The 24,083-nt window shown below is 42.9% G+C and overlaps 1 protein-coding gene across 2 annotated transcripts; it reads right to left on the reverse strand.

Annotated features, from left to right (window-relative positions):
• Positions 1–4,577: 4,577 nt before the first annotated feature.
• LOC106565437 (cyclin-dependent kinase 2) lies at positions 4,578–21,219 on the reverse strand. Of its 2 annotated transcripts, XM_045691601.1 has the most exons (8): positions 20,801–21,219; positions 16,276–16,359; positions 14,272–14,349; positions 14,060–14,177; positions 13,683–13,853; positions 13,401–13,502; positions 13,104–13,307; positions 4,578–5,073 (listed from the first exon to the last, which is right to left on the reverse strand). In XM_045691601.1, exons 1-8 carry the CDS (start codon positions 20,914–20,916, stop codon positions 4,969–4,971), a joined length of 978 nt encoding a protein of 325 aa, XP_045547557.1. In that variant the 5' UTR covers positions 20,917–21,219; the 3' UTR covers positions 4,578–4,968. The 2 variants fall into 2 exon arrangements, with proteins under 2 accessions (XP_045547557.1, XP_013988051.1); XM_014132576.2 differs by lacking the exon at positions 16,276–16,359 and having other exon boundaries at positions 20,801–21,213.
• Positions 21,220–24,083: the final 2,864 nt, after the last annotated feature.

Here is a 24,083-nt window from a genome sequence, read left to right on the forward strand (position 1 = left end):
AGTATGTGGACATCCCTTCAAATTAGTGGGTTCGACTATTTAAGGTAAAACAGTTTCTGACAGGTGTATACAATTGAGCACACAGCCATACAATCTCCATAGACAAACATTGTCAGTAGAATGGCCTTACTGAACAGTGACTTTCAACGTGGCACCGGCATAGGATGCGACCTTTCCAACAAGTCAGTTCATCAAATATCTGCCCTGCTAGAGCTGCCCCAGTCAACTGTAAGTGCTGTTATTGTGAAGTGGAAACATCTAGAAGCAACAACGGCTCAGCCGGGAAGTGGTAGGCCACACAAGCTCACAGAACATGAGTGTGGAGTGCTGAAGCTCATAAAAATGATCTGTCCTCGGTTGCAACACTCACTATATAGTTCCAAACTGCCTCTGGAAGCAACGTCAGCACGAGAACGGTTAGTCAGGAGCTTCAGAAATGGGTTTCTATGGCCAAGCAGTCGCACACAAGCCTAAGATCACCATGCGCAATGCCAAGCGTCGGCTGGGGTAGTGTAAAGTTCGGCGCCATTAGACACTGGAGCAGTGGAAACGCATTCTCTGGAGTGATGAATCATGCTTCACCATATGGCAGTCTGACGGGCGAATCTGGGTTTGGCGGATCGCAGGAGAACGCTACCTGCCCCAATTCACAGTGTCAACTGTAAAGTTTGGTGGAGGAGGAATAATGGTCTATGGCGGTTTTTCATGATTAAGCTAGGCCCCTTGGTTCCAGTGAACGGAAATCTTAACGCTACAGCATACAATGACATTCTAGACGATTCTGTGCTACCAACTTTGTGGCAACAGTTTGGGGAAGGCCCTTTCCTCTTACAGCATGACAATGGCCCTGTGCACAAAGCAAGGTCCATACAGAAATGGTTTGTTGAGATCAGTGTGGAAGAACTTGACTGGCCTGCACAGAGCCCTGACCTCAACCCCATTGAACACCTTTGGGATGAATTGGAACCCCGACTGCGAGTCAGGCCTAATCACCCAACATCAGTGCCGACCTCACTAATGCGCTTATGGCTGAATGGAAGTGCCCGCAACAATGTTCAAACATCTAGTGGAAAGCCTTCCCATAAGAGTGGATGCTGTTATAGGAGCAAACTCCATATTAATTTCCATGATTTTGGAAGGAGACGTTCGACAAGCAGGTGTCCACATACTTTTGGTCATGTAGTGTATATTGATGCTGCGCTCATAACCATGTGGGAAAGTTTTTAGTTGTGATGTCGTAAATACCAGTTGGATGCATTCACATGCTTTGAACTCCTTGAGAAACACTGATTGGCTAATGGATAGCCTCTGCCGAGTCCCCAACAAACGGATGCTCCAGTTTCCAGGGGAAATGGAAAGACAGCCTGTAACACGATTTCCGCTTTTGGACGTTAGTGAGGCGACACTCCATCTTTACTCCTCCTCCACATTTACTGGATTGGTTCAGCTGTGCAGAAGAGAACTTCCCCCAACAGTTTCAGGTGTTTCTTTTACGCCTGCTACGTTAGGTTAGCTAATGGCCTACCAGCTGCGTCAACCATAAACAAAAAGTTTATGGCTGACGTGTTTATTTGAAGTGTTTCTAAAATCCCCTATAGGGAAAAATGGTGGAAAAATAATTGGAACCGTTTCCGTTTGACCGCTAGGTTTTATGGCTATTATGACTCACTCTGTGGTACTCTATGGTCCCACCTGATCTTGCTTCCTCCCACCTGCCTTTCATATTTGAGGACACGCGTTTCCATTGTTAGAGCGTCACTCGACTGCCTTCTCAATATAATAGAACATAATTGATCGAGCCCAAAATCTAATTTAGGCCCAATCCCGCCCTATGCATTTTTGTGGAGATCTGAGTGGATTCAATATATGTAAGCAATATGATAATCATAACCTCGCCTTCTGATAGGCTACATGGAAGTTTAGCCATATTGCTTATAAATCAATCAAATCCTCTCAAGTGCATAGGGTTAAGGTGTTGATTTGGACTTATGCTGCGTTCATAACCAAGTGGAAAGTGGGAATTTGTCAGTTGTGAAGTTGTAAATACCAGTTGGATGCATTCACAGGGGTTAAAGCAACAACACAAAAATCCCATGACTGAAACTTAAGTCGATCTCAGATCGCTAAGTTGACCTCCCCTTTCATGTAATAAAAGCCATGACCATCATGCTTTTAGGGAAAGAGGATCATTTTGCACATGTATTAAACAGCGAATTTGACCAACTCAAGTCCCCTTGCTTAGGGGGTCCGGGATCCTCCCAGAGATCATTTTTATGCAGAAGGACTGATAAGCTCAGTTCTGGAGACTTTTAAAAAGGACATTCTACTTCAAAATGAATGTTAATAAAATGTTGACACCATCTAAAACAAATTCCACCTCCAGAAATGGGCCCAATAACAGATTGGTAAAAATTATTTTAACATATTGTATCATGCATATAGCCTGTGCATAGTCTATATTATCAGATGTGCTTTTAGCAATAGGCATTATGACCTGTAGGCCAACTGATGAAGCATAGTGCCTATGCTGTAGGCTGAAGCATGCGGTTTGTCCATCTGCATTTACCCCATTTCACACAACATCCTGATTATTAATAATAAAACACAAATAATATTGTTTGTTTCTATTACAAAGTATGTCATTGCCATGTTAAGACATTGCCCCTTTAAGAGCTATGTTGTGCAGCTGCATCTAAACCATGCTACATTACTGTTTTGCTAGCACAGACTGGAATATGTTCCAGGATTCATCCAATGGCATTGAGGAGTATATCACCTCAGTCACCGGCTTCCTCAATAAGTACATCGACAATGTCGTCCCCACAGTGAGCGTACATACATATCCCAACCAGATGCCATGGATTGCACGCAACATCCATATCGAACAAAAGGCTAGAGCTGCCGTTTTCAAGGAGCGGGAAGCTAATCCAGACGCTTATAAAAAAATCCTGCTACGCCCCTCAGACAAACCATCAAAACAGGCAAAGCATCAATACAGGACTAAGATTGAATCCTACTACACCGGCTCTGACGCTCGTCGGATGTGGCAGACCTCGGGAAACTATTATGGACTACAAAGGGAAACCCAGCCGAGAGCCTACCAGATAAGCGGAATGCCTTTTATGCTCACTTCGAGGCAAGCAACACTGAAGCATGCATGAGAGCACCAGCTGTTCCGGACGACTGTGTGATCACACTCTCGGTAGCCGATGTGAGCAAGACCTTTAAACAGGTCAACATTCACAAAGCCGTGGGGCCAAAAGGATTATCAGGACGTGTACTCTAAGCATGCGCGGACCAACTGGCAAGTGTCTTCACTGACATTTTCAACCTCTCCCTGTCCGAGTCTGTAATACCTACATGTTTCAAGCAGACCACCATAGTCCCTGTGCCCAAGGAAGTGAAGGTAACCTTCCTAAATTATTACCACCCCGTAGCACTCACATCGGTAGCCATGAAGTGCTTTGAAAGGCTGGTCATAGCTCACATAAACACCATCATCCCGGAAACCCTAGACCCACTCCAACTCGCATACCACCCCAACAGATCACGCAATCTCAATCGCACTCCACACTGCCCTTTCCCACCTGGCCAAAGGAACACTTATGTGAGAATGCTGATCATTGACTACAGCTCAGCATTCAACACCATAGCGCCCAGAAAGCTCATCACTACACTAAGGACTCTGGGACTAAACACCTCACTCTGCAACTTGATCCTGGACTTCCTGACGGGCCACCCCAAGGTGATAAGGGTAGGCAACAACACATCTGCCACACTGATCCTCAACACTGGGGCCCCTCAGGGGTGTGTGCTTAGTCCCACCTTGTACTCTGTTCACCCACGACTGTGTGGCCAAACACGACTCCAACACAATCATTAACTTTGCTGACGACACAACAGTGGTAGGCCTGATCCCCGACAATGATGAGACTGACCTCCTCCCTATAGGCTGAGACCTGGCAGTGTGGTGCCAGGACAACAACCTCTCCCTCAATGTGAGCAAGACAAAGGAGCTGATCATGGACTACAGGAAAAGGCGGGCCGAACACGCCCCTATTAACATCAATGGGGCAGTAGTGGAGCGGGTCGAGAGTTTCAAGTTCCTTGGTGTCCACATCACCAACAAACTATCATGGTTCAAACACACCAAGACAGTCATGAAGAGGGCATGACAACACTTTTTCTCCCTCAGGAGACTGAAAAGATTTGGCATGGGTCCCCATATCCAATTTCTGAATGTTTTTTTTAAACAAGCATGATAGCTGTACTTTTAGTTTATGGTTTAGGCAGCTTGTTAGCCATATCGATGTTTCTCAATGGAGTTCAAAGCACGTGAATGCATCCAACTAGTAAATTCCCACCTCCCACTTGGTTACGAATGCAGCATAATTACTAGTTGGAGGGCTCGTCTAGTGGATTTCTACCAGTCGTATGTGGTAAATTCCCACTTGGTTACGAACGCAGAATTATTCCGATTTCCTATGTCAAATCTATATTAAAAATCTCGCAAAGATTTACTGCCAGTGAGGTTATAACACAAGCCAATTTAGTAATATTCAAATATTTTCACACAATAAAGCTCAAATGAATTTAATCAACTTTTTATCATAAATTATGCAATGAACAAATGAAGAGCTTGCATCTGCTAAATGACTAAAATGTACACAAACCAAGTTAACCCATTCAATACACATAAAATGCTGAAACAACTGTAGAGTTCATTCTCCATGACATAACAGGCACCCATAGCTGTAGAGAAAAAAACTCACAGGACATCCAATTTATACAAATGCTGGTTTTTGGTTGTTAGAATGATTTTTGGAAAGGCATCCATATTTCACTGTGATCTCTCCCATCTCCTGGACTGTAGTATTCAGGTGTGGATAAGAGCTGGGGCAGTCCTTCTGCTCAGGGATCTCTCATGGAAAGACCCTGGGCTATGTATTGTTCCTGTCAGTCTGCATGTCACAGTCGTAGGTGTGGCATTGGCATGGTGACATCACGGAAAAACCGATGGACCAGGGCATTTTTGGCAGATATCCTCTTGTTTGGGTCATAGCTCAGCATTTGCTGGAAAAATAAGAAGAACAAATACGTCATAAAAAGGGACAGATCGATTACATGTGTCATAGGCCTATGTAAAAACAAAATGTGAAGCTCTGAGCACAAATTTCAATTAATTAGATTTTATTAACCCTATTAATAAAAGAGAAGAAAACGACCGTAAACTCTGCCAGAGAGAACTTCTGGATTTATACTTTAGGCACCCTACAGCCGTAAGGACTTAAGGAGGATTTTGATATGAGGGTCATGTTGTAATTCCTATTGTCATCATCTTAGCTTCACACACACACTTTCCCTGGTATTACTGTGTCCTGTATTCATGATGCCCCTAGTGGCCCGATACTTCCAACAGGTTACCTTAACCTTTATCTAGTTGTTTTATTAGATTTCCCCTGGTTCTACGTTTGTATATAGTGTTGTATATATTTTCCTTTTGCCGTCTTTATTGCTTTCTTTGAGAGTCTGGGTTCCTTATACTAACACCACATTCCCTGTGTTTTGTTCTAGTAGAAATAAATCTATAACATGTTCTGTTCTATCCTGTATTTCTATCTGATATTATGACATCAAGTGGCCCTTTTGGGTACTTTAGATTACCACAGGTGTCTGCAATTACCTCTGGCTCGCAGTGTGGCCTTATCTGTCCCACTGTTATTTGTGGAGACATGCTCTGATGAAGGTAGACTGACCGAAAGTTCAGCTATAATTAAAATTAATTTGCATCTGACTGGAACATTTTTCCTGTTTCTCCAGTTTTGCCTCCAGCACTTTCACAAATCAGCTTTGGATGTGCAGTAGAGTCTGCCTATTATTAACCTTATTGGTACCAGCCTAATACCAAAACATAATTAAAAAGTGGTCAATGTTGTTAGAGTTCTAACCCTGGGCCTCCTGAGTGGCTCAGCGGTCTAAGGTGTCCATACAGACCGGGATTCGGTCACAGGCTGTATCACAACCAGCCGTGATCGGGAGTCCCATAGGGTGGTGCACAATTGGCCCAGATTCGTCCGGGTTAGGGGAGGGCTTTACATGGCTCATCGCACTTTAGCAACTACATGCGGCGGGACAGGCACATGCAGGCTGGCCACGGTCATCAATTGAACAGTGTTTCCTCCGACACATTGGTGTGGCTGGGTTCCGGGTTAAGCGGGCGGGTGTTAACCTGTTAGGGCTAGGGGGCAGTATTGACACAGCTGGATAAAAAACGTACCCAATTTAATCTGGTTACTACTCCTGCCCAGTAACTAGAATATGCATATACTTATTGGCTTTGGATAGAAAACACCCTAAAGTTTCTAAAACTGTTTGAATGGTGTCTGTGAGTATAACAGAACTCAAGGCTGTTTCCTGTTTCCGGTCACAACTTGCAGACTTGTTTACGCTGCTGTGCGTTTTGTTGCCGATCTTACTTTGCTACCTGACGGTTTTTTACTTTTTCATTACCGTATATTTTTACTTTTTCCCCTCACTCAACTTTTTTCATTCAACTTTTTCACCCTGGAGGTTTTATCTGGACATGGTTCGTCAGGACTTCAAACAGCCGAAGCTAAGTAACATTAACATGATGCCTTCTAATTGCAGTCGTTGTACCTATAATATACAGGAGAACGATCGCCTTACGGCAAGGATAGCTGTGCTGCAAGCCCAGCTTCAGACGCGATCGTTAGGCAAGGGTAATTTCACTGTAGGAAAGGATGAAACAGCGTCTGTGCCACCAGTAAGTACAGATAGTAACGTTAGTATAAACCCCCTCGCACGGTCCCCGCAGCCGGACATCTTTCTCATGGCTTCTGGAGGGAAACGCTGTAGGAATGCTCAACCGGTGTCGCTTATTCAGCTGACAGAAACGTTCAACCGGTTCTCCCCATTAAGCGAGTCGGAGTCCGAGACTTCTCTGGTCTCTACTCCTCCCGTTGTGGGGTCTGAGACGCCGACGGCTCCCACCATTAGCTCTGACAAATTGAAAACCCTAGTCATTGGCGACTCCATTACCCGCAGTATTAGACTTAAAACTAATCATCCAGCGATCATACACTGTTTACCAGGGGGCAGGGCTACCGACGTTAAGGCTAATCTAAAGACGGTGCTGGCTAAAGCTAAAACTGGCGAGTGTAGAGAGTATAGAGATATTGTTATCCACGTCGGCACCAACGATGTTAGGATGAAACAGTCAGAGGTCACCAAGCGCAACATAGCTTCAGCGTGTAAATCAGCTAGAAAGATGTGTCGGCATCGATTCATTGTCTCTGGCCCCCTCCCAGTTAGGGGGAGTGATGAGCTCTACAGCAGAGTCTCACAACTCAATCGCTGGTTGAAAACTGTTTTCTGCCCCTCCCAAAAGATAGAATTTGTAGATAATTGGCCCTCTTTCTGGGACTCACCCACAAACAGGACCAAGCCTGGCCTGTTGAGGAGTGACGGACTCCATCCTAGCTGGAGGGGTGCTCTCATCTTATCTACGAACATAGACAGGGCTCTAACTCCTCTAGCTCCACAATGAAATAGGGTGCAGGCCAGGCAGCAGGCTGTTAGCCAGCCTGCCAGCTTAGTGGAGTCTGCCACTAGCACTCAGCGAGTCAGCTCAGCTTTCCCCATTGAGACCGTGTCTGTGCCTCGATCTAGGTTGGGCAAAATTAAAAATGGCGGTGTTCGCTTTAGCAATCTCACTAGTATAAAGACCTCCTCCATTCCTGCCATTATTGAATTTCTCAAAATTGGGTTACTTAATGTTAGATCCCTCACTTCCAAGGCAGTTATAGTCAATGAACTAATCACTGATAATAATCTTGATGTGATTGGCCTGACTGAAACATGGCTTAAGCCTGATGAATTTACTGTGTTAAATGAGGCCTCACCCCCTGGTTACACTAGTGACCATAACCCCCGTGCATCCAGCAAAGGCGGAGGTGTTGCTAACATTTACGATAGCAAATTTCAATTTACAAAAAAAAAAAATGACGTTTTCGTCTTTTGAGCTTCTAGTCATGAAATCTATGCAGCCTACTCACTCACTTTTTATAGCTACTGTTTACAGGCCCCCTGGGCCATATGCAGTGTTCCTCACTGAGTTCCCTGAATTCTTATCGGATCTTGCAGTCATAGCAGATAATATTCAAATTTTTGGTGACTTTAACATTCACATGGAAAAGTCCACAGACCCACTCCAAAAGGCTTTCGGAGCCATCATCGACTCAGTGGGTTTTGTCCAACATGTCTCTGGACCTACTCACTGCCACAGTCATACTCTGGACCTAGTTTTGTCCCATGGAATAAATGTTGTGGATCTAAATGTTTTTCCTCATAATCCTGGACTATCGGACCACCATTTTATTACGTTTGCAATTGCAACAAATAATCTGCTCAGACCCCAACCAAGGAGCATTAAAAGTCGTGCTATAAATTCTCAGACAACCCAAAGATTCCTTGATGCCCTTCCAGACTGCCTCTGCCTACCCAAGGACGTCAGAGGACAAAAATCAGTTAACCACCTAACCGAGGAACTCAATTTAACCTTGCGCAATACCCTAGATGCAGTTGCACCCCTAAAAACTAAAAACATCTGTCATAAGAAACCAGCTCCCTGGTATACAGAAAATACACGAGCTCTGAAGCAAGCTTCCAGAAAATTGGAACGGAAATGGCGCCACACCAAACTGGAAGTCTTCCGACTAGCTTGGAAAGACAGTACCGTGCAGTATCGAAGAGCCCTTACTGCTGCTCGATCATCCTATTTTTCCAACTTAATTGAGGAAAATAAGAACAATCCGAAATTTCTTTTTGATACTGTCGCAAAGCTAACTAAAAAGCAGCCTTCGCAAATGGAGGATGGCTTTCACTTCAGCAGTAATACATTTATGAACTTCTTTGAGGAAAAGATCATGATCATTAGAAAGCAAATTACAGACTCCTCTTTAAATCTGGGTATTCCTCCAAAGCTCCATTGTCCTGAGTCTACACAACTCTGCCAGGACCTAGGATCAAGGGAGATACTAAAGTGTTTTAGTACTATATCTCTTGACGCAATGATGAAAATAATCATGGCCTCCAAACTCTCAAGCTGCATACTGGACCCTATTCCAACTAAACTACTGAAAGAGCTGCTTCCTGTGCTTGGCCCTCCTATGTTGAACATAATAAACGGCTCTCTATCCACCGGATGTGTACCAAGCTCACTAAAAGTGGCAGTAATAAAGCCTCTCTTGAAAAAGCCGAATCTTGATCCAGAAATTATAAAAAACTAAAATCGGCCTATATCGAATCTTCCATTCCTCTCAATTTTTTGAAAAAGCTGTTGCACAGCAACTCACTGCCTTCCTGAAGACAAACAATGTATACGAAACGCTTCAGTCTGGTTTTAGACCCCATCATAGCACTGAGACTGCACTTGTGAAGGTGGTAAATGACCTTTTAATGACGTCAGACCGAGGCTCTGCATCTGTCCTCGTGCTCCTAGATCTTAGTGCCGCTTTTGATACCATCGATCACCACATTCTTTTGGAGAGATTGGAAACCCAAATTGGTCTACATGGACAAGTTCTGGCCTGGTTTAGATCTTATCTGTCGGAAAGATATCAGTTTGTCTCTGCGAATGGTTTGTCTTCTGACAAATCAATTGTAAATTTCGGTGTTCCTCAAGGTTTCGTTTTAGGACCACTATTGTTTTCACTATATATTTTACCTCTTGGGGATGTCATTCGAAAACATAATGTTAAATTTCACTGCTATGCGGACGACACACAGCTGTACATTTCAATGAAACATGGTGAAGCCCCAAAATTGCCCTCGCTAGAAGCCTGTGTTTCAGACATAAAGAAGTGGATGGCTGCAAACTTTCTACTTTTAAACTCGGACAAAACAGAGATGCTTGTTCTAGGTCCCAAGAAACAAAGAGATCTTCTGTTGAATCTGACAATTAATCTGGATGGTTGTACAGTCGTCTCAAATAAAACTGTGAAGGACCTCGGCGTTACTCTGGACCCTGATCTCTCTTTTGAAGAACATATCAAGACTGTTTCAAGGACAGCTTTTTTCCATCTACGTAACATTGCAAAAATCAGAAATTTTCTGTCCAAAAATGACGCAGAAAAATTAATCCATGCTTTTGTTACTTCTAGGCTGGACTACTGCAATGCTCTACTTTCCGGCTACCGGGATAAAGCACTAAATAAACTTCAGTTAGTGCTAAATACGGCTGCTAGAATCCTGACTAGAACCAAAAAATGTGATCATATTACTCCAGTGCTAGCCTCCCTACACTGGCTTCCTGTTAAGGCAAGGGCTGATTTCAAGGTTTTACTGCTAACCTACAAAGCATTACATGGGCTTGCTCCTACCCATCTTTCCGATTTGGTCCTGCCGTACATACCTACACGTACGCTACCGTCACAAGGCACGAGGCCTCCTAATTGTCCCTAGAATTTCTAAGCAAACGGCTGGAGGTAGGGCTTTCTCCTATAGAGCTCCATTTTTATGGAATGGTCTGCCTACCAATGTGAGAGACGCAGACTCAGTCTCAACCTTTAAGTCTTTACTGAAGACTTATCTCTTCAGTAGGTCCTATGATTAAGTATAGTCTGGCCCAGGAGTGTGAAGGTGAACGGAAAGGCTGGAGCAACGAACCGCCCTTGCTGTCTCTGCCTTGCCGGTTCCCCTCTTTCCACTGGGATTCTCTGCCTCTAACCCTTTTACAGGGGCTGAGTCACTGGCCTACTGGTGTTCTTCCATGCCGTCCATGGAAGGGGTGCGTCACTTGAGTGGGTTGAGTCACTGACGTGGTCTTCCTGTCTGGGTTGGCGCCCCCCCTTGGGTTGTGCCATGGCGGAGATCGTTGTGGGCTATACTCGGCCTCGTCTTAGGACGGTAAGTTGGTGGTTGGAGACATCCCTCTAGTGGTGTGGGGGCTGTGCTTTGGCAAAGTGGGTGGGGTTATATCCTGCCTGTTTGGCCCTGTCCGGGGTATCATCGGATGGGGCCACAGTGTCTTCTGATCCCTCCTGTCTCAGCCTCCAGTATTTATGCTGCAGTAGTTTATGTGTCGGGGGCTAGGGTCAGTCTGTTACATCTGGAGTATTTCTCTTGTCTTATCCGGTGTCCTGTGTGTATTTAAATATGCTCTCTCTAATTCTCTCTTTCTCTCGGAGGACCTGAGCCCTAGGACCATGCCTCAGGACTACCTGGTATGATGACTCCTTGCTGTCCCCAGTCCACCTGGCCGTGCTGCTGCTCCAGTTTCAACTGTTCTGCCAGCGGCTATGGAACCCTGACCTGTTCACCGGACGTGCTTGTTGCACCCTCGACAACTACTATGATTATTATTATTTGACCATGCTGGTCATTTATGAACATTTTAACATCTTGACTATGTTCTGTTATAATATCCACCCTGCACAGCCAGAAGAGGACTGGCCACCCCTCATAGCCTGGTTCCTCTCTAGGTTTCTTCCTAGGTTTTTGGCCTTTCTAGGGAGTTTTTCCTAGCCACCGTGCTTCTTTCACATGCTTTGCTTGCTGTTTGGGGTTTTAGGCTGGGTTTCTGTACAGCACTTTGAGAATATCAGCTGATGTACGAAGGGCTATATAAAAATAAATTTGATTTGATTTGATATGGCAGGCAAAAACCTGAGAAGATTTCATGCAGGAAGTGGCCTGTCTGACAAGGTGTCGTTCTTCTTGTCTCTGTTTATTGAAGAGTGAGGATCTTAGCTGTACCGTGACACTTCCTACGGCTGCCATAGGCTCTCAGAAGGCGGCAAAATGCTGAATCGTGGCTTTGCAGGCTCTGTCTGAAACAAAGTAGCGCGTTTGGGTAGTGGCTGGTTACAGTACTGTGAGACTCAGGCTCGTGCCCGCGTCGACCCGAAAGCTTTGTTTTCTTTCCTCTGTTTAGCTAAATGGACATTCCCGGTCGGAATATTATCGCTTTTTACGAGAAAAATGGCATAAAAATGGATTTTAAACAGCGGTTGACATGCTTCGAAGTACGGTAATGGAATATTTAGATTTTTTTTGTCACGAATTGCGCCATGCGCGCGACCCTGATTTACCGTTTCTGGAACGCACGAACAAAACGCCGCTATTCGGATATAACGATGGATTATTTTGGACCAAACCAACATTTGTTATTGAAGTAGCAGTCCTGGGAGTGCATTCTGACGAAGACAACAAAAGGTAATCAAACTTTTGTAATAGTAAATCTGATATTGGTGAGTGCTAAACTTGCCGGGTGTCTAAATAGCTAGCCCGTGATGGCTGGGCTATGTACTTAGAATATTGCAAAATGTGCTTTCACCAAAAAGCTATTTTAAAATTGGACATATCGAGTGCATAGAGGAGTTCTGTATCTATAATTCTTAAAATAATTGTTATGCTTTTTGTGAACGTTTATCGTGAGTAATTTAGTTAATTGTTAGTGAATTCGCCGGAAGTTTGCGGGGGGTATGCTAGTTCTGAACGTCACATGCTAATGTAAAAAGCTGGTTTTTGATATAAATATGAACTTGATTGAACAAACATGCATGTATTGTATAACATAATGTCCTAGGGTTGTCATCTGATGAAGATCATCAAAGGTTAGTGCTGCATTTAGCTGTCTTCTGGGTTTTTGTGACATATGCTAGCTTGAAAAATGGGTGTCTGATTATTTCTGGCTTGGTACTCTGCTGACATAATCTAATGTTTTGCTTTCGTTGTAAAGCCTTTTTGAAATCGGACAGTGTGGTTAGATTAACGAGAGTCTTGTCTTTAAATAGCTGTAAAATAGTCATATGTTTGAGAAATTGAAGTAATAGGATTTTTAAGGTATTTGAAAATCGCGCCACTGGATTACACTGGCTGTTAGGTAGGTGGGACGAATTCGTCCCGCCTAGCCCAGAGAGGTTTTAAGAAGCACGGTCTGGTGGGTCATGTTTTGGAGGACGCATGACTCAACCTTTGCCTCCTGAGACCATTGGGGAATTGCAGCGATGAGACAAGATCGAAATTGGGGAGAAAAAGGGGGTAAAATACAAAATATATATATATAATTAAAGGGTTCTCACCCTGAGCAGCTCTCTCCCATCCTCGTCCAGTGGGGGAACCACTTTGGACAGCTCCTGTCGGGCCCACTTGGGGAAGGAGGGCTTGTAGTCAGGCATGGAAGTGACCCCTGGCCAGGCCACCTCGTCCGGTGTGCCCAGGGTACGGAAGATCCGGAACAGCTGATCGATCTCTGAGTCGCCTGGAAACAAAGCCCTCCTGGTGATCTGAAGGAAGAATTGGAAGGTTTGGACATGAAGTGAGAGCTTGCTTTATAAACGTTAAAGCTACAAATTAGTATAGCCAGAGAATACATTTACCATTTCAGCAAAGATGCAGCCCAAACTCCAGATGTCAACCGCTGTGGAGTAGTATTTGCAGCCCAAAAGAATTTCTGGAGCTCGGTACCATAGAGTTACCACCTGAGAAATGCTAAAATGTTAGTTTCCCCATCATGGTTTCAGAAATTATTTGAGATGCTTACAGAAGCATAACACAAGTGAAATACTAAAGACTCATGTTGCTAGCCATTGGCCTACTAAAAACCGCACAGCAAATTACAGTGTGGTGTATGTATTCTGTATGGTGGGTGTATGCGTCACCTCATGAGTGTAGGTGCGGACAGGCACCCCAAAGGCCCTAGCCAGGCCGAAGTCAGCCAGCTTGATCTCCCCCTGGGCGTTAATGAGCAGGTTCTGGGGCTTCAGGTCCCGATGGAGAACCCTGTGGGAGTGACAGAAGGCCAGGCCCTGCAGCAGCTGGAACAGGTAACTCTGCGCACACACACACACACAAAACAGACACACTTAATTAGCTTAAGAGAGACACACAGTCAGACAACCTCGTAGGTTTCCATATTGTTTTCATTTAAAAATGTGACAAAATATATGTAGCACTGACATACATTGGGGGGTATATCACTTATTTATAAGCCCCCCCCCCCCAGTCTGAACACGTTGGATGTGCAGTCTGTGCATACCTTGACAAGTGGTAGAGAGATACCGGAGACCGAGGAGTCCATGAACTTCTTAAGGTCCTGATGAAGGAACTCAAAAACCAGGTACAGTTTGTTCTCTGTGTGGATGACATCACAGAGCCTGTCGGTGTGAATGTACATAGAGATGTCAATGTAAGCACAATTTAACAGAGACAGTTGATGTTTAACATAACAAGTAGCTCAATTGTACATACTTGACAATATTTGGGTGGCTGAGCTCTTTGAGGAGCGATATCTCTCGGATGGCAGTGCTTGGTACTCCCTCCGTTTCCCTAAGAAAAAGGCATATAGCTACGACATTAGTCACACAATATCATCCCTTTACACACAGACACTAGCTAGGTTTCCATCCAATTGGTGACAGATTTATGTGAATATTCTAAAATCCACATAAAAATGATATGCACATTTTCCCACCAGTGATGTTTCCATCAAATGAACTTGTTGCAGATAAAAGGCTGTGCATCATGACATAGTGCACATAAATACTTTGTTAAATTCCCATGTACAGAATAAAAAAAATACAAGTTAAATGGGTTTCCATCGCAATTTCAACTCTACTGATGGTTCTCTCACAAATATGTTGTGTTACATAGTCTGGTATTGGCACGTGCGCTGTTGGCTAGAGCGCATGTATAGCCTACATGAAAATATTATGGACAAAAGAGCGAGACTATTTGTATTTGTCAAATGGCATTAAGCATCGATTATCATGTCACCAGAATAGAACCATTAATATTTATTGGAAAGGAGCATGAAGCTCATCACTTTGCACTTTCACCACCTTGTGAAGTTCATCATAACTGATTATATCTGTAGCCTAATAAACTGCATCCTTTCCCAACAAGTCGTAGTGGAAGGACCACACATCATTGCGTGACTCCAAGTTTACTTTGATATAATTAAGCAATAAGGCCCAAGGAGGTGTGGTATATGGCACCACCTTGCTTCATCATAGGGATGGTGCCAGGTTTCCTCCAGACGTGATGCTTGGCATTCAGGCCAGAGTTCAATCTTGGTTTCATCAGACCAGAGAACCTTGATTCTCATGGTCAGAGTCCTTTAGGTGCCTTTTGGCAAACTCCAAGCGAACTGTCATGTGCCCTTTACTGAGGAGTGGCTTCCGTCTGGCCACTCTACCATAAAGGCCTGATTGGTGGAGTGCTGCAGAGATGGTTGTCCTTCTGGAAGGTTCTCCCATCTCCACAATAAACTCTAGTGTTCTGTCAGAGTGACCAAGTTCTCCCCCGATTGTTCAGTTTGGCCGGGCGGCCAGCTCTAGGAAGAGTCTTGGTGGTTCCAAACGTATTCCACTTAAGAATGATGGAGGCAACTGTGTTCTTGGGGACCTTCAATGCTGCAGAAATGTTTTGGTACCCTTCCCCAGATCTGTGCCTCGACACAATCCTATCTAGGAGCTCTACAGACAATTCCTTCGACCTCATGGCTTGGTATTTGCACTGACATGCACTGTCAACTGTGGGACCTTATATAGACCGGTCTGTGCCTTTTCAAATCATGTCCAATCTATTGAATTTACCAATCAAGTTGTAGAAACATCTCAAGGATGATAAATGGAAACAGGATGCACCTGAGCTCAATTTCAAGTCTCATAGCAAACAGGCTGAATAGCAAAGCATCGGATTACATTTTTTTTTAATAAATTTGCAAATACCTGTTTTTGCTTTGTCATTATGGGGTATTGTGTGTAGATTGATAGACTTAAAAAATATATATTTTAGAATAAGGCTGTAACGTAACAAAATGTGGAAAATGGAATCTGAACATTTTTCAAATGCACTGTATAATAGATGTGTACACAAAGGTATGTGGAAACCAGGGGCGAAAATCTGATATCAACTTTGGGGGGGACAATTACATGAAATTTTCTCAAGAGCAATTCCTGAGGGGGACACCAAAAGTAGTGCTGTAACACATAGCCTACATTGTAATATGGTAAATGTATACTGAGGAACCAAAGAAATAAGGTGTTTGCCGTACTCCTAACTACCGGTACCCAAAACTACACAACTACTCACAACAGCAATACCATTGCCTTTAACAAATCTTAGTTCAGTCACCAGTTTAAGTTGAGAGTGGGGGTATCCATGGCATTTTCCAATTATGTTCCTATTTTACAAGTCAAAAAAATGGAGAACCTTTCATAATGTTGCCAAACAAAGACTCAACAAACTTACCTGAGACTCCCTGTCTCTGCGAGTCTGTCCCTGCATATCTGTCCCCAACTCTGCTGTCTGTGTGCCATCTGTTGCCTGCTCTGCCTAATGACATCATTGTGAAACATTTCCATTAGAATTTCATTTCTTTCTTATGAACATTTTATCAACTAGTCTTTGAGATATTAGGCTACTAGGGTTCTTACTTTGCGTTTTGGTGTACTGAAAAATACTCTGATGTCCGTCTTTTATTTTTCTGCCATTTTTCTACCTGGCTGGCTGGCTACACACACACACAGTGTGTAGGTTATTTACAGTAGGAGATGGGCTTCTATCATCTTATCTTTTATCATTCTATTTGGGCTTCGATCTAAAAGGTAGCTAGCAAATGTGAAATGGATTAAAATGACAAGAGTTGACAGCTGTATGAGTTCACCATTTACACAACATATGCTGCAACCTTTTGTAATTTTAATAGTTTGTTTCATATTGGCTGGCTTCCAACAATAGCTGAATTTGCAAAGCTAGCGAGCACCAATTCAGTTTCAGTGGTGTTTGCTATAATCTTTGCTACCCGGGTTAAATAAAATAAATAAATAAAAGTTCCCTTGCGACAATTTAGCTTTTGCAACGAGACCATTAAATATATTTAAGACAATGGTAGAAGAGAGTGTAGTTCTGTTCAGTTTGGACTTCAGTTTATCGCTAACCTTATCACAGGGACTTTGAAGCACTAACTTACATCATCTGCATGCTGATCTCGGAATAAATTGACGATAGCAAAGATTCCATCTTTGACGAGGCCACATAAATGGAATAGGTACTAGCTAGCTTAATAGTTAATATTTGTGCGCTAGCTCTGCATATTCAGCTAGTGTGTGTGCGCTATTGACTGGATTAACCTCACGTCTGTTACGTTCATTGAGTGCCTTTCAGACAGTAGATACGACCCCTCTGTTACCTTGCCAGTGGATCAAACCATTGTGAGGAAAACGTAAAAACGCGCTATTAAGTGTCTATATTCAGCACAATTGCTTTCATTGCGTATTATTAATATTATTTAAATTACATAGTTATGTTTCAGTGATATATTGGGGGGGACAAATCATATTTTTCCCAGGATGGGGGGGGGGTCGTGTCCCCCCCCGTCCCCCCCGCGATTTCCGCCCCTGGTGGACACCCCTTCAAATTAGTGGATTCAGCTATTTCAGCCACACACGTTCCTGACAGGTATAAAATCGAGCACACAGCCATGCAATCTCTATAGACAAACATTGGCAGTATAATGGCCTTACTGAAGAGTTAAGTGACTTAAAATGTGGCACTGTCATAGGATGCCACCTTTCCAAAACAAGTCAATTCATCAAATTTATACCCCGGGCAACCGTAAGTGCTGTTATTGTGAAGTGGAAAGGTCTAGGAGCAACAACGGCTCAGCCGCGTAGTGGTAGGCCACACAAGTTCACAGAACAGGACCGCCAAGTGCTGAAGCACGTAGCGCATAAAAATCATCTGTCCTCAGTTGCAACACTCACTATCGAGTTTCAAACCGTCTTTGGAAGCAACATCAGCAAAGGACCTATTCGTCGGGAGCTTCATGAAATGGGTTTCCATTGCCAAGCAGCCGCACACAAGCCTAAGATCACCATGCGCAATGCCAAGCGCCGGCTGAAGTGGTTTAAAGCTCGCCGCCATTGTACGCCGTTAGTTGGAAGGGTGTCCTTTTTGTTTTTCCTCTTTTGTATCACAAAGTATAATGGATTTATAATATAATCCAGTTGGCGGCAGTAATGCAACATATTGGTTGCCAACCGCTGTTAAACTCTGAAGAAGATGCCCATCCAAGATTGTGTAATGTGTATACTGGCTGCTGACAGTGGGAAAGCCAGGTGCGTCACACATGGTGCACAGCTAATACCTCCCCTTTTACATGCATCTACACTGAACAAAAATATTAACACAACATGTAAAGTGTTGGTCCCATGTTTCATGAGCTGAAATAAAAGATACCAGACATGTTCCATACCCACAGAAGCGCATTTCTCTCAAATTGTTCACAAATTTGTTTACATCCCTGTTAGTGAGCATTTCTCCTTTGCCAAGATAATCCATCCACCTGACAGGTGTGGCATATCAAGAAGCTGATTACACAGCATGATCATTACACAGGTACAGCTTCTGCTAGGGACAATAAAAGGCCACTAAAATGTGCAGTTGTCACAACACTGCCATGGATGTCTCAAGTTGAGAGCGCTTGCAATTGGCATGGTGACTGCAGGAATGTCCACCAGAGCTGTTGCCAGAGGATTGAATGTTAATTTCTCTACCATAAGCCGCCTCCAATGTCGTTTTAGAGAGTTTGGCAGTGCATCACAACCGCAGACCATGTGTATGGCGTCATGTGGGAAAGCGGTTTGCCGATGTCAACTGCCCCATGGTGGCAGTGGGGTTATCGTATGGGCAGGCATAAGCTACAGACAACGAACACAATTACTCTTTATCAATGGCAATTTGAATGCATAAAAATGCTGTATTCTTATTTGTATTACTTTTTCTCCCCAATTTCATGATATCCAATTGGTAGTTACAGTCTTGTCCCATCACTGCAACTCCCGTACAGACTCAGGAGAGGGGAAGATCGTCCTCCGAAAGACGACCCTGCCAGGCCGCACTGCTTCTTGAGACATTACTCGCTTAACCCGGAAGCCAGCCGCACCAATGTGTCGGGGGAAACACCGTACAACTGGCGACAGTGTCAGCATGCATGCGGCCGGGCCCACCACAAGAGTCGCTAGAGTGTGATGGGACAAGGTCATCCCGGCCGGCCAAACCCTCCCCTAACCCGGACGACGCTGGGCCCATTGTGCGCCGCCTCATGGGTCTCCCGGTCGCGGACCGCTGCGACACAGCCTGGGATCGAATCCGGATCTGTAGTGACGCCCCAACAACTGTGATGCAGTGCCTTAGACCGCTGTGCCACTCGGGAGGCCCCGTGATGAAATCTGGAGGCCCATAGCTAGATTAGGGCCCAATGAATTCATTTCAATTGACTGATTTCCTCATATGAACTGTAACTCAGATTTTATTTGAAATTGTTGCATGTTGCATTTATATTTTTGTTCAGTATATATGTGATTCCAATAGGATTGCAATAACTTGCCTAAATTCAAGGACATATGCCTCTTCTGTGATAAGGGAAAACTATTATACATTGAGTGTGACAGTTATTTTGGAGCGAGATAATTACATATTTTATTTAATTAATAAGACCAGACATACCACCAGGGGTCTTTTCACAGTCCCCAAATCCAGAACAATTCAAGAATGCGTACAGTATTATATAGAGCCCTTATTGCATGGAACTTCCATCTCATATTGCTCAAACACCAAACCTGGTTTCAAAAAAACAGATAAAGCAACACATCAAGACACACCACTCCCCTATTTGACCTAGATAGTTTGTGTGTATGCATTGTGTGGCTTTTTTTTAAATGTATGTAGTTCTGTCCTTGTCTATTGATGTTCTGTATTATGTCATATTTCGTGTGGACCCCAGGAAGAGTAGCTGCTGCTTTTGCAACAGCTAATGGGGATCCTAATAAAATACCAAATAAGACCCATGTATTTTCAATGACAGATATTATTTAATGAAAACAAACTACTGAATTAGTCGTTAATTTCTTCATTCTCTCTGGTAAATGTTATATACAGAAAAACTCATATTTGAAATCTGTCCACAAATGAAATATATTTTTACTAGAAATCCAATATTCTAGTTTGATTGTAATTTGACATTTAAAAAATATTATAACATGATTCCTTCCTGCTTCTAGCTTGCTGAATCATCTTTGGCTGAATCTTTTTATGAGATGTCCAGGTGTCCATTTATATTGTATTTATTTTTTTAATCCCAGGCCCCTGTCCCCGCAGGAGGCCTTTTGGTAGACCGTCATTGTAAATACGAATTTGTTCTTAACTGACTTTCCTAGTTAAATAAAGGCAAAAAAATTTTTTTTAAATGTGACCAATGCCATTTTATAGCAGTGCCAGTAGTTGTCAATACAGTGACTTACTTGTTTGTCATACAAAGCTATATAGTTAGCCAGCCTGGAAACTCGACGTTTGACTCACATTCCTACCGCCAAAAAGATCAACCGGTAAAGTAGCTATGTTAATATCCTTTTACTCAACGTTCTGGCTAGTAGAACCCTGATTCAAACGCAAAGTTCAGCCCGATGTAGAATTCAATGCAAATGTAACGTCGGGTTTCCAGGCAACTAGCTAGCTTATTGTTCGCTAGTTATAAACTATACTTACGTTACCTACTTTCAAGACTCACTGGTTATCAATTCAGGTCGAATGACTAGCTAAGGTATTGACATAGTTAACAAGGTTAGCTAGCAAGCAACTGTGGAAATTGAAAGCAGTCACATCGGGACTAATGTTACTGTGAGGAGTCAGTCAGCTGCTTGACCGGGCTACACTTAACGTTAGATGGCTAACGACACTTAGGTAGCCAGCTAATTTTCTGTCAGACACCACTTACGTGTCTAGTCTGATTTTCTTGAGGGCAACAGTCTCTCCCGTGACTTTGTTCTTTGCCTTGTACACCACCCCGTACGTCCCTTCTCCAATCTTTTCCACTTTCTGAAATAATTCCATGTCACACGAGTTCTGTTTGGCTAACGATTCAAACCGTTGTGTTTTTTAAAACAAAGAAAACCGTTAACGTTAGGCTCAACTTCAAACTAACGTAAGCATGCGAACTAAGTCAATTCTGTGGGAGGGGGGAAAACAACTTGTAGCAGGAACACATCAGGATTATCCATAGACTGTAAAAAAATATATATATATATATATCCCACAATAAATAAAAGGGATCAATTGAGCCGGGTGTATTAACTCTATAGTAGTAACACTTTCCCCTCAAACCAAAAGTAACAGGTCCCGCGTTGTGTATGCCACGCCCCGGAAAAACGACAGAGACGCGAACCTTTTCAATATACGACCAATCACTGACAGCCCAATGGTTAAAAAAATAAAAAATACGACTGACACGCCCATTCAGCACAGAAACAAACGCAGAATGGTTGGAACATGGATTTTAGCTTTAGAAAACCTTCTCTGGCAGTCGCGTTTTTGTGAAAGGTTCAAATTTGAGGCGCTTATAATCGCCCGCCTTGATATTCAAATGTTGATCTTCCCTCCAGATATTTGTAAATTATTGATTTCAATTAAGTAGCTAACAATATACTCTTATTTGAAGCCTGTAAACTCTGTCTGTCCTGCATTTGGCTGATGCGTATGTCATCATTCCATTTGAAACGGTAAATAATGATTGAATGACCCTCCCTCCTCTTGCTCTCTCAGGTTTCAGTAAAGTCATACCACATGCAAAAAAATCACGACAGCTGTGATGGAAACAGGACGTTTTGGTACAATTTTATAAATGCCGACAGATAATGAATTTGTTCATTTAACCAGATGGGATCTTTTTTGTGCCGGTAAAATTAATTATGCAAGAAATGGCAGTGGAAACGCCTTTATATTGATATAACAACCATCATATCGAACTAAACTTGCAGTCATATGGTGTGTGGTCCTCCCACTATGACTCGGGAAAACAGTACAGTTTATTATGCTACAGATGAAATAAATTATGAACTTCACAGGGTGGTGCGTGACAGTGTTGGTTCATTATTATCTCATTAAGACTTTCATACAAACTCTGCAGATAGCACTACTGGGTGATCTGAAAAGTCATAGTCAATCGATCGATAATATAATAATACTTTTAGCAAAAAAAATAAAATAAATTTACAACCTGTAGAAATTATGAGAATAGAAAGGTTCAGAACTTTTGTGAAACATCACAGCACAGTTGAAAAATATATGGCAAATGAAAATCCAATATGGATGGTGTTAAGAGATAGATGGGAGAGGTTGAATGGAGCTGAAGGTTGGGAATAATAACAACAAGATAACTAACTGTGTCCGTAAAACGTATGTAGGTTGTTAACTTTTGTGAAAGAAATAGATGGGAGGGGTTGAGGTTAGAGGAAGGACAGGAGTAAAAACAAACAAAATATAACTATTGTAAAATAGACTGTGCCTATACAATTTATATAGATTGTATGAGCTGGAAGTAGAAGCCTAAGTGTGGTTGTTCACAATTTTTTATTTTTTATTTAACTAGGCAAGTCAGTTAAGAATACATTCTTATTTACAATTGACGGCCTACCTCGGCCAAACCCTAACCCGGATGATGCTGGAGCAATTGTGCGCCTCCCAAAGTACTTCATTTAATCTGATTGTCATAAGGTTCCATGACTTTGTCCACACAGGGCATCTGAACACACAAAATACATTTTGATGATTTTTGTTACATTTTGGGTGTTTTGTTTAACTTTTGTACACCTGTGGTGCTCCGGTCATTAGAAATGAATGGGTGAGACTACAATTAGTGTATAAAATTGAGTTCAGGCACATGCCCATTCATTAGATGGACACACTTCCTCTCCCAGACCCCCACATGCATGTGTGTGTTTGAGCACACACATACCTCACTCCCCTTCTTGGCTTCCATGGCAACCCCCACGGGAACCTTTCCCCAATATAATCTTTCCCCATGGGAACCACACCTGTTGGCATTCTCACAAACAATTGCAGCATTGTTTCAATAATATGTAGAACTTTTCTCGCAGCTCTGGTATATAAAGCTTTTTTGAGGCCTTGCTCACAATTCATTCTGTGGCAGCACAATGACCAAACGATATACTATATGTGAGGCTCTTGATCATATCTTTGATCATGACACTGGTAAGGAGGAGAGAGTCCTTGTTAAACTTTGACACAAAAGTAGTCTGTGATAAATAGCACTATGTTTCATCTGAGTATTTGTTATAGTGAAAATAATCCATACATTATGTATTTTTTACTCAAAAACTAGTTGTATGAGCTCAGGTCAATGAGGCCTACAGGCCATAAATAGCAAATAGAAGTTCAAAACTTGCAATGTTCACAAGAACGTAAGTAGATAAAAATATCTAACACAACATTAGGTTGTTACTTTTGGACTTTTGGAAAGTCGAACACTTTTTCCTGTTGACTTGATCCTGATTATGTTAAAATTCCTGACATTTTTCAGAGGTTTATCAGTCTTCCACTCTGCTCCCAGAGTGGACCAACCTTTGTGTGTGTGTGTGTGTGTGTGTGTGTGTGTGTGTGTGTGTGTGTGTGTGTGTGTGTGTGTGTGTGTGTGTGTGTGTGTGTGTGTGTGTGTGTGTGTGTGTGAGAGAGAGAGAGAGATAGGACAGTCAAGACCTGGAGTTTGTCCGGGTAATATGTATCCCAGAACTAAATCTGGGCCTAGCTACAGCATTGTAACGGGATATGTGATGCTCCATTACCCGTTTTAGCTTAGCTAATGTAAACTGCTGGGATGAATTTTTTAACTTACCTGTCTCTTCTAAATGTCCAGTTGCAGGTGGTTCTCCAAAAAACTGAGAATATTCAGAAAGATATTACATCCACGTTTTGTATCGACTGAGAAATGCCTCTTGCATGTGTGAAGATCTTTGTTTTGATCACACTGTGTAACGCTTTGTCATCTACTTCTATATTGAGAAATGCAAGATGTCTGGCAAGTAAAATGTTGAGGAAACTCCTCACTCGGTGCAAATTGTGGATTTATATATTCTCTAGTTTTTGGAGAACCACCTGCAACTGGACATAGACTATTAGAAGAGACACTTTTCTTCTGAATCAAAAAGGAAGAAAGTAGCGCCAAGAAGAGGTTCGAAAAATTCCTTCCGAGGCTTTACACTAGC

Source organism: Salmo salar, chromosome ssa12 (genome assembly GCF_905237065.1).
Source record: "Salmo salar chromosome ssa12, Ssal_v3.1, whole genome shotgun sequence".
In the NCBI taxonomy this organism is placed as follows: Eukaryota; Metazoa; Chordata; class Actinopteri; order Salmoniformes; family Salmonidae; genus Salmo; species Salmo salar.